Genomic DNA, 14,545 nt, shown 5'->3' with positions numbered 1-14,545 from the left:
GCGCAACCAAAGCAAATCCTGCTTCAGTAGAAAATGGCGCTTTTCTCCCCTTCCTCCTGAAATAATAATAATTACAATAGACATTGATATCGCACCCTATTATTATTATTATTATTATTATTATTATTATTATATTTATGTATACCCTGGTTTATCTCTCCTGAAGGAGACTCAAAGCAGCTTACAATTAAAAGTATGATTGCAAAGTTTGAAATATACAAATGTGCAAACATTAAAACAGAGTTAAACATAACAGTATTAAAAATTCACAATCAAAATCCATTAAAGCATATTCAAAGCTAAAAATTACAATGTGACCCAGAAAGGAACTGGGAGGAATAAGCCTGGATCCAAGACTGGGCAATGTCTGCCCCCTTCAACCAGGCTGCCAAAACACAGGTAGATTTCCATCAAACTTACCCTGTAGGGTCGCAACCAAACCGACAAACCTGAATTCGGCAGGAGCTCAGAAACAGTTGATATCTATCTATCCCTTGGGCTGAACCCCCCTTGCTTTTCCCTCTCGGATTCTCTTCTTACAGAGGGATCCAATGTCTCCTCCAAACTCCAGCTTTGCCTTCTTCGTCCCAAAAGGGAAGGACACCCCTCTCCTTTCCTCAAAGGAAAGAGACGACAACACAGCAAAACAAGGAAAAATATCCACCTATCTCTCCAAGGGGACTCGGGCCATTTCCAACTAGTAATGGCAAACATTCAGTGCCGTAATAATAAAAGTATTGCCCTAAAAATTAAATAATGACATTGCAAAAATTACATTCTACATCTGCCATTGAAAGACAACATATAGGATTAAAACCTAGTGACAGTATAAAATTTAAAAGCTAACTTATCTGAAATAACATGCCATTTCTGTTCTGTAGTGTTTTTTTTTAATTTTGTGTCAAAATCATTGCATAAATAAACAAGTATACAACTGATAAAATAGAGGAAAAACACGCGGCTACATAATTTAAGACCAAAAATGGGCAACAGCAACTGCATTGTCTGTAGCTTTAAACCGTTCTTCCTCTATACATGAGGCAAGGCTTTGTGGGCAAGCATACAGAGTCTGAGTTGTTTGTTTTGCACAAGGTAGATGATTCTTCTAGGTCCGTGGTTTACAACTTTTGGGCCCCCAGATGTTCGGAACTTCAACTTCTAGAAATCCCAGCCAGTTTACCAGCTGTTAGGAACTGTGGGAGCTGAAGTCCAAACTGGAGGCCCAAAGGTTGAGAACCACTGTTCTAGGTAGTGCCATTTTGCCAGATTGTCTTTTGATCTCCCAACTCCACTTCTGAGTCTGTTCAGGGACTTCCAAGGTGCCCATTCTTGGTTTGCCCTTGAGGAAGGCCCTCGTGGGGGGCCATCCATTTGGGATTTCCTGGTTTAGCTTCCCAGAGGGATATTCTTGTTGTTGCTGGGGGGACATTAAGGGGAGTGGAAGTTCTCATTGAACTTTTCTTTTATTTGAATCTACTGGGAGGAGGCTGATAGCCACGCAGTGGATGTTTTCTCAGTGTTCAACCTTATTTCTCTCGCAGTTGACAGCAACTTCCCGTCACACATTGGGGGAGGGGAATTCCTGTTAGCTTATATAGAGTCTATCAACAGGTGTAGGTTTGAGACATCCTGTGATTATTCTACATGTTTGTTTGTATTCACCTGCTTTGCGTGGGCAGACTTGTGCAAAACAGGGCAGGCATACTCTGCAGTTGAATAAGACAAGGCCAGGGCTGATGTTCTTATTAATTTTGGGTATTCATCCTATGTGCTACCAGTAAGTTCCACAGGCTGTTATTGCATGCAGCTGCTTTGTGCTTTATTTTTGCTCTTGTGGTCTCTTCCGCTCCCATCCTGGATCCTTACATTTTGATATGTATGAAACAGGGAGTCCTGTGGCATCTTCAAAGCCAATAGATGAAATTATGGGTAATACTTTAGCGCAGGGGTCAAACTTTAAGTCAAGGGCTGGTTCACAGTCCCTCAGACTGTTGATGGGCCATACTATCATTTGAAAATGCGGGGACATGAGAGAAGCCTCCCACAAGGATGGTAAAAACATCAAAACATCCGGGCGTCCCCCTGGGCAATGCCCTTGCAGACAGCCAATTCTCTCACTCCAGAAGCAACTCAAGTTGCTCCTGACACGAAAAATAATCATTTTAAAAAAACACGAGCTAATTTCTATGCACACTGTATATCTTATTTATAGTGCAAAAATGAAATACACGAAATAACAATACAATATATAAAATGAAGACTAATTTTAACTAACAAACTTACCAGTATTTCAATGGGAAGTTTGGGCCTGCTATTAGCTGATGAGATAGTCATGTTAATAGGATTGTTGTTATGTGGCTTCAAGTTGTTTCAGGCTTAGGGAGACCCTAAGTCATTGGTTCTCAACCTGTGGGTCCCCAGGTGTTTTGGCCTACAACTCCCAGTTTAGCAGCTGTTAGGATTTCTGGGAGTTGAAGGTCAAAACATCTGGGGACCCACAAGTTGAAAACGATTGCTAAGTCTAAAGTTTAGGGTGGGGGGAGGAGTACTTTAGCACTTCTACATCTATTAACTGTTATCCATAATTTCATCTGTAAATGCAGTATGCTAGGAAAAGAATAAAAGTACATTACAAATGGTTCGATTTGGTCAGAGATGCCAAGATTTGCAGTATGCAAACACTGAGCCTGTCATTTTTAGGGTGCCATAGATTGAAGTCAACTTGATGACAAATGACAACAATAAATGCAATGTTCAAAGTGATAAATGTCGCTACCTTGTGTTCTTGGCAGATATTTGAAGTTCAAGGTAATACTTCTGTGCTAGATTAATTGGTCTATAATTGATGAAATTCACAGATACAGTGAATTTATCTTTGAAAGTATTACAGGACTCTTTTTTGTTTCTTGCAATAAATGGACAGAACTTTCACTTTGGAAACTAACTGTTAATTTGCTTTTCACAACAGTAATGAGGTAGCTCAGTTAGTATAAAATCATTAGAGGACTCATTATATAGGTTTTTTCAGCTCTAAAACTGAAACATATATTTCAGGCTGAATGATTGATTGTTCTGGTTATGGAGAGTTTTGTAGCATCAAATTGTCATCAGGAATAGAAGAATGGATGCCAGGCTGATTTTTCCCTCTTTTCTTGCCTCATAAGTAATGGTTGAAACAGTATGGTGTAATGGTTTGAACATTACATTACAGATCTGGAGACTAGGGTTTAAATCCCTACTCAGGCATGGAAGGCTATATAGCGATGGATTGAAGATTCTAACCAATGTGTGAAAATTAACAGTATTGCATTCAGGAGTGCTTTGATTGTATAATCTTGCATGGCAGAAGGATGGACTGGATGGCTTTTTAAATTTATTAATGGAGTTTATAATCAGCCTTTTAAAGAAATTTTTCTGGCAACTTCAGTAGCATTGCAACATGTTTAAGCTGAACAAATTAATAGTATAGATCCATAGAATCTCTGTTCATGTTAGAGGACCTAGAGATTCTTAGAGATGTGCAAAATGTTTTTTTTAATTTGTGCCTTTCCCACTTTGTCAAAGACCCTGCATCCCTAACCTCTCTAAAAATTGAGGTCTCACTGTATTTAGAATCATAGACTTTAGTGATGGGATCACACAAGTGGAAAGGTTGTCAAGGGTTATCACTGTGGTTCTCAACCTGTGGGTCCCCAGATGTTGTGGCCTACAACTCCCAGAAATCCTAACCAGTTTATCAGCTGTTAGGATTTCTGTGAGATGAAGCCAAAACATCTGGGGACCCACAGGTTGAGAACAATTGGGTTATCAGGAATGCACAACTAAAGCACTCTTGCAAAATGCCAATCCAACCTCTATTTAAAGATCTTTAAAGAGAGTCCACTTGTATTCTGGTGAAAGAGTTCTCCCTCAATCTTTTTCTTCATTTAAATCCATTTGCTTGTGTTCTAGCTTACTCCCATCTTCTACCCGAGATGTCTCAGCTATTTAAATATGGCTATCATGGCACCTCTTAGTCTTCTATTTCAGTCCTAACATGGCCAAAGAATAAGATGGTCATGGAATTAAGTTCACAAAGGTCACTATCCCGCACACAAAAATATTAACTGGCTTGCCCAGGCATTTGTGTCACATATTGTTTGGGAAAGAGAAGTTCCACACTTCTAAATTTGCAAGTGTACTGTTATTTACAAGTCTGGGAGTGAGATGGACTTTTTGAAGCGTTAGCAATGTATCAGATTTTTTTCTCTTACTGAGTTGTGTCCTCTTTCCCACTCTCTCTCTCTAGTGCTACGGGTTTTACTACCCGCTCAGATATTGGTCCTGCTCGAGATGCAAATGACCCTGTGGATGATCGTCATGCTCCACCCGGGAAGAGAACTGTTGGGGATCAGATGAAGAAAAATCAGGCAGCAGATGATGATGATGAAGATCTCAATGATACCAATTACGATGAGGTGATTCCTTACAGCATAGATTTTGTCAAGGACTGCATTATGTGAACTTGCTTTAAATTGGGGGCATAGGTCTACTCTAATTAGCCATGTTTTTTCAAGGTTACTGATAAAGGCATTTCCTAGCTCTTCCTGATCTTTCTTCAATTTACCAGAGATGAAATGGATTGAATCCTGGATTTTTGATTAGAAAGTATGTGGTGTGCACTGAGACCCTTTGGAAAACCATTTTTAATCAAATAATAATTGGTTATTTTCCAGTTCTGGAATTTAGGGCAACTTATAACAAGATATGCAAATCAAAGCTCACATCTTTAAAAACACACAGACATGTATATGAAATGAGGCTATCAATAGAAGTGAAAGGAGTGTAAAAGCAAAGGCCTGGCTCTTCCTTGATTTTTGTGATGTGTGCTATATGGATAATGGATTCTTTCAGTTAATGTTACCGTTTTATTCACAGTTTAATGGATATGCTGGGAGTCTGTTCTCAAGTGGACCTTATGAAAAAGATGATGAGGAAGCTGATGCGATTTATGCTGCTTTGGATAAAAGAATGGATGAAAGGCGAAAAGAGAGACGGTAAGTGTCACGACCCAGGCTACAGAGCACCAATAACCATACGCAGAGGCCAGATTCTATCTAATATCTTTATTAAGGAAATATATAAGGTCCAAAGTTGTAATCCAATAACCGAAACACTCACTTTGCCAGGCAAAGTGAGGGGAGATGACAAGGTCCTTTAGTCCATGAACTTGAGCAAGGCTAGGAATTAACTTGATACTTGAAAACAAGGCTTGAATCGTGGCACAAGGTAACAAGGAACAAGAACAAGATCCGTGGAATTACTTGGTAAAATCCGTGAAACAAGGCAAGGTTTAGTCCTGAAAGGCGAGGCAAGGTCCGTAGGTAAACAAGGCTGGGAAACAGGAGCGAAGGCTTGAAAACAAGAACAAGGCTTGAACAGGAACGAGGCTTGGATCGGAGCGCGCTGTCCAGACACAACTCGCTCCGGAGGCTGACGAATTGACTCCGCAAAGTTACTCCGCGGGTAAAACACCTATATAGAGTCTAACTTTCCCGCCGAGAGCAGTTCTCTGGGAACCAGAAACGAAAGCTAATCTCTGAGACCAGATGTTTGACTCCTTAAAGATTCTCATGGAAAGCAGGCTTAATTGGCTAAATTCTTAGCAATTATTCTAGCACTCCTGCGCGAGGCCGCTTCCAAACCTCTCTGTTGTTTACAAAACTCATGGCGAGAAAACACAGGAGATGTAGCCTCAGTGTTTGTTTGACATACTTCTGGAACATAACCCTCTTGCAGGTGCAAGGTTCCCAGATCTGGCTGGGAAGAATCTGTCTGGGAAGAATCCAGTTCTGACTGGGAAGGTAAAAAACCCAAGTTTTCTTCTTCATCAGGCATCACAATGTCATGAGCAGGACTACAAGGCCCATGGGTCATCACACTATCCCCCTCCTCAAGCCCCCTCCCAAACTGGGACTCTCTCCCCGAGGCGCGAGGTCGTGGCTTGGCGGGATAGGTCTGATGAAAGCGACGGGTTAGATCAGGAGCATGGACTGTGGAGGCGTCTTCCCAAGAGCGTTCCTCAGGGCCAAAACCCACCCAGTCAATGAGATATTGCAGGCGGCGGCGGTGAAAGCGAGAATCCAAAATGTCCTGAACCTCGAACTCGTCCTCCCCATCCACCAAAATAGGGACGGGGGCCGGCCGGTCTACATCTGGCCGCACACCATCCGCCGGAAGGAGCAGGGAGCGGTGAAACACTGGGTGAATGCGCATTGAACGCGGAAGTTGGAGTTTGAAAGTCACGGGGTTTAATTGCGCCACCACTGGATAGGGGCCAATGAAACGGGCATCTAACTTCCGGCAAGGGCGATGGGAGGGCAAAAAGCGAGTGGACAGAAAAACCCGATCTCCTACCTTGATTTCGGGGCCCGGCTGGCGATGTTTGTCCGCGTGACGTTTATAGTCCTCCTTGGCTTGTTCCAGTTGCTGGAGCAAAAGTTGTTGCACCGCTGTGAGTTCCTGCAGCCAATCTTCTGCTGCGGGAACTTCTGAAGTTTCAATGACAGGGGGAAAGAAACGTGGATGGAAGCCGTAGTTTGCAAAGAACGGCGTTTCTTTTGTAGAAGCCTGGACTCCATTGTTGTAGGCAAACTCCGACAGTGGTAACAGAGAAGCCCAATTGTCCTGTTGGTAGTTTACATAACAGCGAAGGTACTGTTCCAAAGTGGCATTGGTGCGCTCCGTTTGCCCATCCGTTTGAGGATGATGAGCTGAAGATAAACGAGAGTCTATGCCCAATAGTTTTTGTAGTGCCTTCCAGAAACGAGAGGTGAATTGGGATCCACGGTCTGTGACCAAACTCTTGGGCAATCCATGTAGTCTGAAAACATGTTGGAGGAATAAATCTGCAGTCTCTTGGGCCGTGGGAAGGCCTTCACAGGGAATGAAATGGGCTAACTTGGTGAAAAGGTCCACCACCACTAGGATCGTGGTGAATCCACAGGAAGGTGGTAAGTCAGTGATAAAATCCGCAGAAATTATTTCCCATGGGCGAGATGGGGTAGGAAGGGGGTGTAGAAGCCCTGAGGGCTTCTCCCTTCTTATCTTGGAGCGCTGGCATACTGGGCAGGTGTTGACATATTTTTCCACATCTTTGCGGATCTTGGGCCACCAGAAATCTCTTAGGATCAGATGCATGGTTTTAAATAGTCCGAAATGCCCTGCTGGTTTGCAGTCATGACACAGACGAAGTGCTTTTTCCCTGCCCGGTCTGGGTGGGATATAAACATGATTTCTATAGCAAAGCAGTCCATCTTTAAGCGAAAAGGGAAAATGCAGACCTTGACGAAGTTGGTCCTGCGCCCAGGCATCTGCTTGCTGACTAGCCCTGATTTCTTGAGCACAGATGGGTCCTGGAGTAGAGGGAGTTGAATCAATGGGAGTGGATTTGGTGTTCCCCACTGTGAGCGTGGCAAAGTTCTCGGGTTGTAGTAGTTGGGATTCAAAGGTCTCCTTGCGTCCTGCAGCGTATTCCGGTTTACGTGACAGGGCGTCTGCTTGCTTGGTTTGGGCTGGGGTCACATAATGAATCTGGAAGTTGAAACGTTCAAAGAATAAAGCCCAACGTTGCTGCCTCTGATTTAGCTTGCGGGCAGTTCTTAGATGTTCTAGATTCCGATGATCAGTGTGGACTTCAATGGGAAATTTGGCCCCTTCTAGCCAATGTCTCCAAGTTTCAAAAGCTGCCTTTATGGCTAATAGTTCTTTTTCCCAAATGGTATAGTTCCTCTCTGGTGCGGTTAGTTGACGAGAATAATAGGCACAAGGATGAAGGTGATCTCCCACCGGTTGTAGGAGCACAGCCCCAATTGCCACATCAGAGGCGTCCGCTTGCACCACAAAAAGGGTTTCAGGATCTGGATGCTGAAGGATTGGCTGGGATGTGAATAATTTCTTTAGTTGCTGGAACCCTTTCTCTGCTTGATCAGTCCAGCGGAAGGGCTGTTTCCCACGGATGCAGCTGGTGATTGGGTCAGACCAGCGGGCAAAATCTGGAATGAACTTGCGGTAATAGTTCGCGAACCCCAAGAATCGCTGCACCTCTTTCTTGTTGGTTGGCGCCCGCCATTCCAATACTGCTGAAACTTTTGTCGGGTCCATGGAGAGCCCTAGAGGCGAGATGCGGTACCCCAGGAAATCTACCTCTTGTAGGTCAAAAGCGCATTTTTCCAGCTTGGCATAAAGTCCATGATCCCGCAATCGTTGTAACACCATTTTAACGTGGTTCTCATGTTCTGATTGTGATCTAGAAAACACCAAAAAATCGTCCAGGTAGATGATCAAGAACCGATCTAGATAGTTCTGAAAAATGTCATTGACAAAATGCTGGAACGTTGCGGGAGCTCCGCATAAACCATAATTCATAACTCGGGACTCGAATAATCCGAATTTAGTCTGGAAGGCGGTCTTCCACTCGTCCCCTTCTCTGATGCGAACTAGATTATAAGCCCCCCGTAGGTCCAGCTTGGTGTAGACCTTGGCTCCTCGAAGTCGGTCTAGTAGATCCGAGATTAAGGGCAGGGGATAGCTGTTCCGCTTAGTGATATTGTTCAATGCTCTGTAGTCCACCACCAAGCGTAATTCCCCTGACTTCTTCTTCACAAACATCACTGGGGAGGCGGCTGGGGATTGAGAGGGTCTGATGAATCCCTTGCGAAGGTTTGTCTCTATAAATTCCCTGAGAGCTTCTTGCTCTGGTTCAGTCAGGGAGTAGAGATGCCCTCGCGGGATCGGGGCCCCCTCCACCAAGTCAATGGCACAGTCATAAGGTCTATGTGGGGGTAATTTTTCGGCTTCTTTTTCATTGAATACATCCCAATACTCGGAGTACTTCTTTGGCAAGGTGATAATGGGCTCGGTGTCTGTGGCATGGCAGACCTTGGCTACGAGGCAATGGTTTTGGCAGTACTTTGAAGCAAACTGCAGTTCTCTGTTGGACCAGGAGATGTTTGGGTCGTGAAGTGTCAGCCATGGAATCCCCAAAATCACAGGGAAATGGGGAACCTCAGTAACAAAGAAGGAAATCTCTTCCATATGTTCCCTTATCCACATCCTGGTGGGTTCCGACCACTGGCTTACGGGGCCCGTCTTGAGAGGGCGGCCATCGATGGCTTGCACCACACGGGCATTCTTGAAGTCATGATATTGTAATCCCAGAGAGTCGGCATACTCTCTATCAATGAAATTGTTGGTAGCTCCTGAGTCTATCATGGCGTGGATCATGACGGGTCCCTTTTTTGCTGACCATAAGGTGACCACTAGAAGGAACAGGACCCCGGTTGGCGGCTCTTGAATGGGTTTCTTGACCGGGTTGGCGAGCCTCTCTACGCCCGGTCGTTGGCTTCCCCCGCCGGCTGTGTGCCAGCCGCCTCAGACGCCTTCGTCTCCGTGGAGGACGCCGCCGCAAGACGGGCGGCGGGCTTCCCTTTGGCTGGGCACTCTCTGGCGAAGTGGCCCCCATTTCCGCAATACCAACAGAGATTTAGGCGTTGGCGGCGGGCCTTCTCGGCGGCATCTAATCTGGGACGCACATTGCCCAACTGCATCGGCACCTCCTCGCTCCCTCTGGGGTATGGGGATGGTGGTGGGGGTCTCCACACTGGACGCGGCTGAACGCTGGCGGGAGCGGGGGGTTTTGCCCCAGCTCTACCGCTCTGGCCTCGTACCCACTGTTTCCTCTTGGCAATCATGACTTCAGCCCGTAAACATTGATCGATGAGTGCTTCAAGCGTTTGGGGAGGATCCACCTTGGAGATTTCCTCCAGCATTTCAATGTTGAGACCCTCCCGAAATTGTCCTCTGAGGGCAACATCGTTCCAGCCGGTGTTGTGGGCCAGCACTCGGAACTCGGCTATGTACTGAGACATGGGTCTGTCTCCTTGGAAGAGGCGGCGGAGTTTGTGACCGGCTGCCTCCAAATTGTCCTCGATTCCCCAAGTCTCCTTAAGGTGGTCCAAGAAGCGTTGCGCTGATCTTAGGTGTGGAGAGGCTTGGTCGAACAGTGCCGTCGCCCAGTTGGCCGCTGGCCCGTCTAGAAGACTGTAAACCCACGCCACCTTGATGTCTTCTTGGGGAAACTCGGCAGCACGGGCCTCTAGATAAGCTTGGCATTGGCGACGGAAAACATGAACCTTAGAAGCTTCTCCAGTAAACTTGGTTGGCAACGCCATGGCCGGAAGACGGATTCCGCGTTCCTTCAAACCCTTTATTTCCCCATCCTGTGCATTGAGCTTATCACGGATTCGGTCCACCTCATCCTTGTCGATGGTGTAGGTAATCGGCTGGCCGCCCGGTCCAGGTCCGGCTCCGGTAGACATTCTGGCCGAGGTTAATTGGTGCTTAGGGCGGCGGAGTCAAACTGTCACGACCCAGGCTACAGAGCACCAATAACCATACGCAGAGGCCAGATTCTATCTAATATCTTTATTAAGGAAATATATAAGGTCCAAAGTTGTAATCCAATAACCGAAACACTCACTTTGCCAGGCAAAGTGAGGGGAGATGACAAGGTCCTTTAGTCCATGAACTTGAGCAAGGCTAGGAATTAACTTGATACTTGAAAACAAGGCTTGAATCGTGGCACAAGGTAACAAGGAACAAGAACAAGATCCGTGGAATTACTTGGTAAAATCCGTGAAACAAGGCAAGGTTTAGTCCTGAAAGGCGAGGCAAGGTCCGTAGGTAAACAAGGCTGGGAAACAGGAGCGAAGGCTTGAAAACAAGAACAAGGCTTGAACAGGAACGAGGCTTGGATCGGAGCGCGCTGTCCAGACACAACTCGCTCCGGAGGCTGACGAATTGACTCCGCAAAGTTACTCCGCGGGTAAAACACCTATATAGAGTCTAACTTTCCCGCCGAGAGCAGTTCTCTGGGAACCAGAAACGAAAGCTAATCTCTGAGACCAGATGTTTGACTCCTTAAAGATTCTCATGGAAAGCAGGCTTAATTGGCTAAATTCTTAGCAATTATTCTAGCACTCCTGCGCGAGGCCGCTTCCAAACCTCTCTGTTGTTTACAAAACTCATGGCGAGAAAACACAGGAGATGTAGCCTCAGTGTTTGTTTGACATACTTCTGGAACATAACCCTCTTGCAGGTGCAAGGTTCCCAGATCTGGCTGGGAAGAATCTGTCTGGGAAGAATCCAGTTCTGACTGGGAAGGTAAAAAACCCAAGTTTTCTTCTTCTTCAGGCATCACAATGTCATGAGCAGGACTACAAGGCCCATGGGTCATCACAGTAAGAGTGTTTTTTTTTCATTGCTGAGAGACAGTATAATAGTGGCTAGTTACATCTGAGGGCTTTGCATGATTTATTCATTTATTTGCTTATTTTAGAATGCACTTCACACCCTTCTGGTGTTTGCATACCTCTTAGGGAAGTATTAAAAATTAATCTGCCGCTTCCTTATATTAAAAATTAATCTGCCGGTTAGATGCTTGGTCTTGGATGCTTAGAGTAATCGAATCACTGGCTGTTCATGTTTGAGAAAAATAGGTTTGGATCCTATAATCACTGATATCGGTGCCTTCTGTTTTCTAGAGAACAACGTGAAAAGGAGGAGATTGAAAAGTACAGAATGGAGCGACCAAAAATTCAGCAGCAATTCTCAGATCTGAAAGTAAGGAGTAAACAATCTCTTTTTCTCTAGGAATGAAACCATAAAATTATTAAGAGTTGGGGGGCAGTGGTTTTTTTGGGGGGAAACACTTAATAGATATTGAGTATATAGAATAGAATAACTTCGTTGTCATTGTATTATTTCACAGTAAAATGAAATGCTATCCCCAGCATGTACCACAAAACAACACACCCATCCCTCCACATCGCAACCACCACTGCACTGCCCCAATGCCAGACCAATGTCGTTTTATATATATCGAATCTATGTGGATCAGCAAATAATATGACACTTCAACTTGACCTTAGTTCAATTTCTGCCTTAGTGATGGGTGCTCTAGACAGGTATAGAAAATAATATGGGGCATTTGTAATAAAGTAGCTGCAGTTGAAAGAGCGACTTGCCATTGTTACACAACAGCTATCTGTGCTAATAGCACTAGCATAAAATGTATAAAGAACTCAGTATTGCTACGTCATTGCCACTTCCATAATTTTGCTACTGTCACCTTGATTGTTGCCCTGCTCTTGGCTGAGCTGGTGTTGTATGATAGAGAAATGACTGAAATGGAGAAGAGTTCATCTCTTCTGCCAGTGCACAGAATTACATGACTTGAAAACCAGGGGTAAGAGAATTCAGTGGTCAAAGGAAAAGAAGACTGGAGAAGCCATGGAACTGACGTGAAGGGGGTATTACAGACAATCTCATCTGCATTAAAAATACAGGAAGTCCTTCACAGGAAGCAGAGAGCTGAAGGGGATTCTGTAGGCAAAACTGAATTTGTGCAGAGAACCAATATGCAAAGAGAATTAAAGTGATGAAAGAGGTTGTGTGAATGAGCTAAATTCAGTATTTTTTTTTTAAAAAAAATACATACATGGTTTGTCTTTCACAGAGAAAACTGGCTGAAGTTACCGAGGAGGAGTGGCTGAGTATTCCTGAAGTTGGTGATGCTAGGAACAAACGGCAAAGGAATCCACGTTATGAGAAATTGACTCCTGTTCCAGACAGCTTCTTTGCGAAGCACTTGCAGTCAGGGGAGAACCACACATCTGTGGATCCTCGCCAGACGGTGAGACAAGAATATGTGTAGCTGTAGATTGGTAAAAGACTCCTCAGAGAGTAACTTGTATTATCTCAAACAAACATCTGGTGTTAAAATGTACAGAAAGAAAGTGGCTACCACAAGCCACAGACTTATTGTTCCTTTCATATAGAGTGGGAGAACAAAATGATAATTTAGGCACAGTTCGTGGCAGTAGGAGGTAATCACAAGAGTTATGTGTTGATTTTGTTTGGACTATAGTTTCAGATTTCAGGAAGGGGGATTGTACTTCTGAATTTTCTAAATGAAAAATGTCTCACTTGTGGCATAACTAAGATGCATGCCAACGTTCTTCGTATTTTATTAGGATCTGTCTGTAATTTAGAAAGACTTTAGGCTCAGAAAAGGGAAGAACACTTGGTTGTACTATTTTAGTTGGTTTTTTTCTAATAAATTGATTGTGGAAAGATTGGACCAACAAACTATCTAGAAGTATTATTTGCACCTCTTTATGAGGTGGATTTTGGCTGTACTAAGAAGAATTACCTAGGTCATGTAGAACTACTGGCGTTGGCTTCAGGTTGGTTCTCATCTAGCTTATATGTTTTGAGTTGGATGGAAGGTCTTTTCCCTGATTCTGTTTCACACATTCAACATGGCCAAGAAGATAGACCAGAGACTAAAGTGGTTTGAAAGATTTCCCTCCATAGACAGATGTGGAAGAGATGTTGAACTTCGAACAATCTGTGAAACAGTTCATTGGTATTGATCTTATTGATTACTAGCTGTGCCCGGCCACACGTTGCTGTGGCGAAGTATGGTGGTATGGGAAATAAAGTATTGAGGAATTGGTAGTAGTTAAGGTAAAGGGTAAACATTTTCCCCTGACTCTGGGGGTTGGGGCTCATCTCCATTTCTAAGCCGAAGAGCCGGCGTTGTCCGTAGACTCCTCCAAGGTCATGTGGGATGACTGCATGGAGCGGCGTTACCTTCCCGCCAGAGCAGTACCTATTGATGCACTCACATTTGCATGTTTTTGAACTTCTGGGTTGGCAGAAGCTGGGGGCTCTCTCCGCTCCTCCTAACAGTGGGGGCTCTCTCCGCTCCTCCAATTCAAACCTGTGGCCTTTCGGTCCAGAAGTTCAGCAGGTCAGCACTTTAACACGCTGCGCCATCAGGGGATATTATTTCCTAAAGGTTGTGAATATACAGTATTTCTGATTTTTTTTTTTGTCTGTTGGAGGCAAGTATGAATGCTGCAATTAGGAAAAATGATTAGGGTGTAATGGCCTTGCAGATTCAAAGCCTGGCTGTTTCCTCTGAGTGAATTTTTTGTTGGGAGGTGTTAGCTGGCCCTGATGGTTTCCTGTCTGGAATTCCCTTGTTTTCAGAGTGGTGTTTGCGATATTTTATGTGCTTCTACTGTCTGTGGCCCTGAGAAAACAGAGGATTTGCCAGACTTTGATGATGGGAATACTTTGTTGGGAGGTGTTAGCTGGCCCTGATTGTTTCCTATGTGGAATTCCCCTGTTTTCAGAGTGCTGTTTTTTATTAAGTGTTCTGATTTTAGAGATTGTATTGTTCTGTTTTATTATACCACATTAATTTTTATATATTCTGATTTTAGTGTTTTTGAATACTTGGAGCCAGATTGTATTCATTTTCATGGTTGACCGCAACACAATAATAATAATAATAGTAATGAAAGTAATAATAATGACCTTGGTAATACACACTGCCTTCTCAGCTTCCTTTCTGGAAGAATCCTTTCTTGGGAGGTGTTAGCTGGCCCTGATTGTTTCCTTTGTGGAATTTCCAATTTTCCTGCTTTCAGACTGT

At 44.3% G+C, this 14,545-nt stretch overlaps 1 protein-coding gene across 2 annotated transcripts in view; it reads left to right on the top strand.

The window, feature by feature from the left end:
* The window catches only part of prpf6 (pre-mRNA processing factor 6), a 42,121-nt gene that overhangs the window by 497 nt on the left and 27,079 nt on the right, over positions 1–14,545 (top strand). For both annotated transcript variants that reach the window (XM_008110219.3, XM_003220687.4), the window contains exons 2-5: positions 4,289–4,457; positions 4,918–5,036; positions 11,583–11,661; positions 12,557–12,733. In XM_008110219.3, the coding sequence (XP_008108426.1) occupies positions 4,289–4,457; positions 4,918–5,036; positions 11,583–11,661; positions 12,557–12,733 (544 nt within the window). The remainder of the gene's footprint in view (positions 1–4,288; positions 4,458–4,917; positions 5,037–11,582; positions 11,662–12,556; positions 12,734–14,545) is intronic.

This window comes from Anolis carolinensis, chromosome 4 (genome assembly GCF_035594765.1).
Source record: "Anolis carolinensis isolate JA03-04 chromosome 4, rAnoCar3.1.pri, whole genome shotgun sequence".
Classification (NCBI taxonomy): Eukaryota; Metazoa; Chordata; class Lepidosauria; order Squamata; family Dactyloidae; genus Anolis; species Anolis carolinensis.
This window is presented reverse-complemented; position numbering and strand designations above follow the sequence as displayed.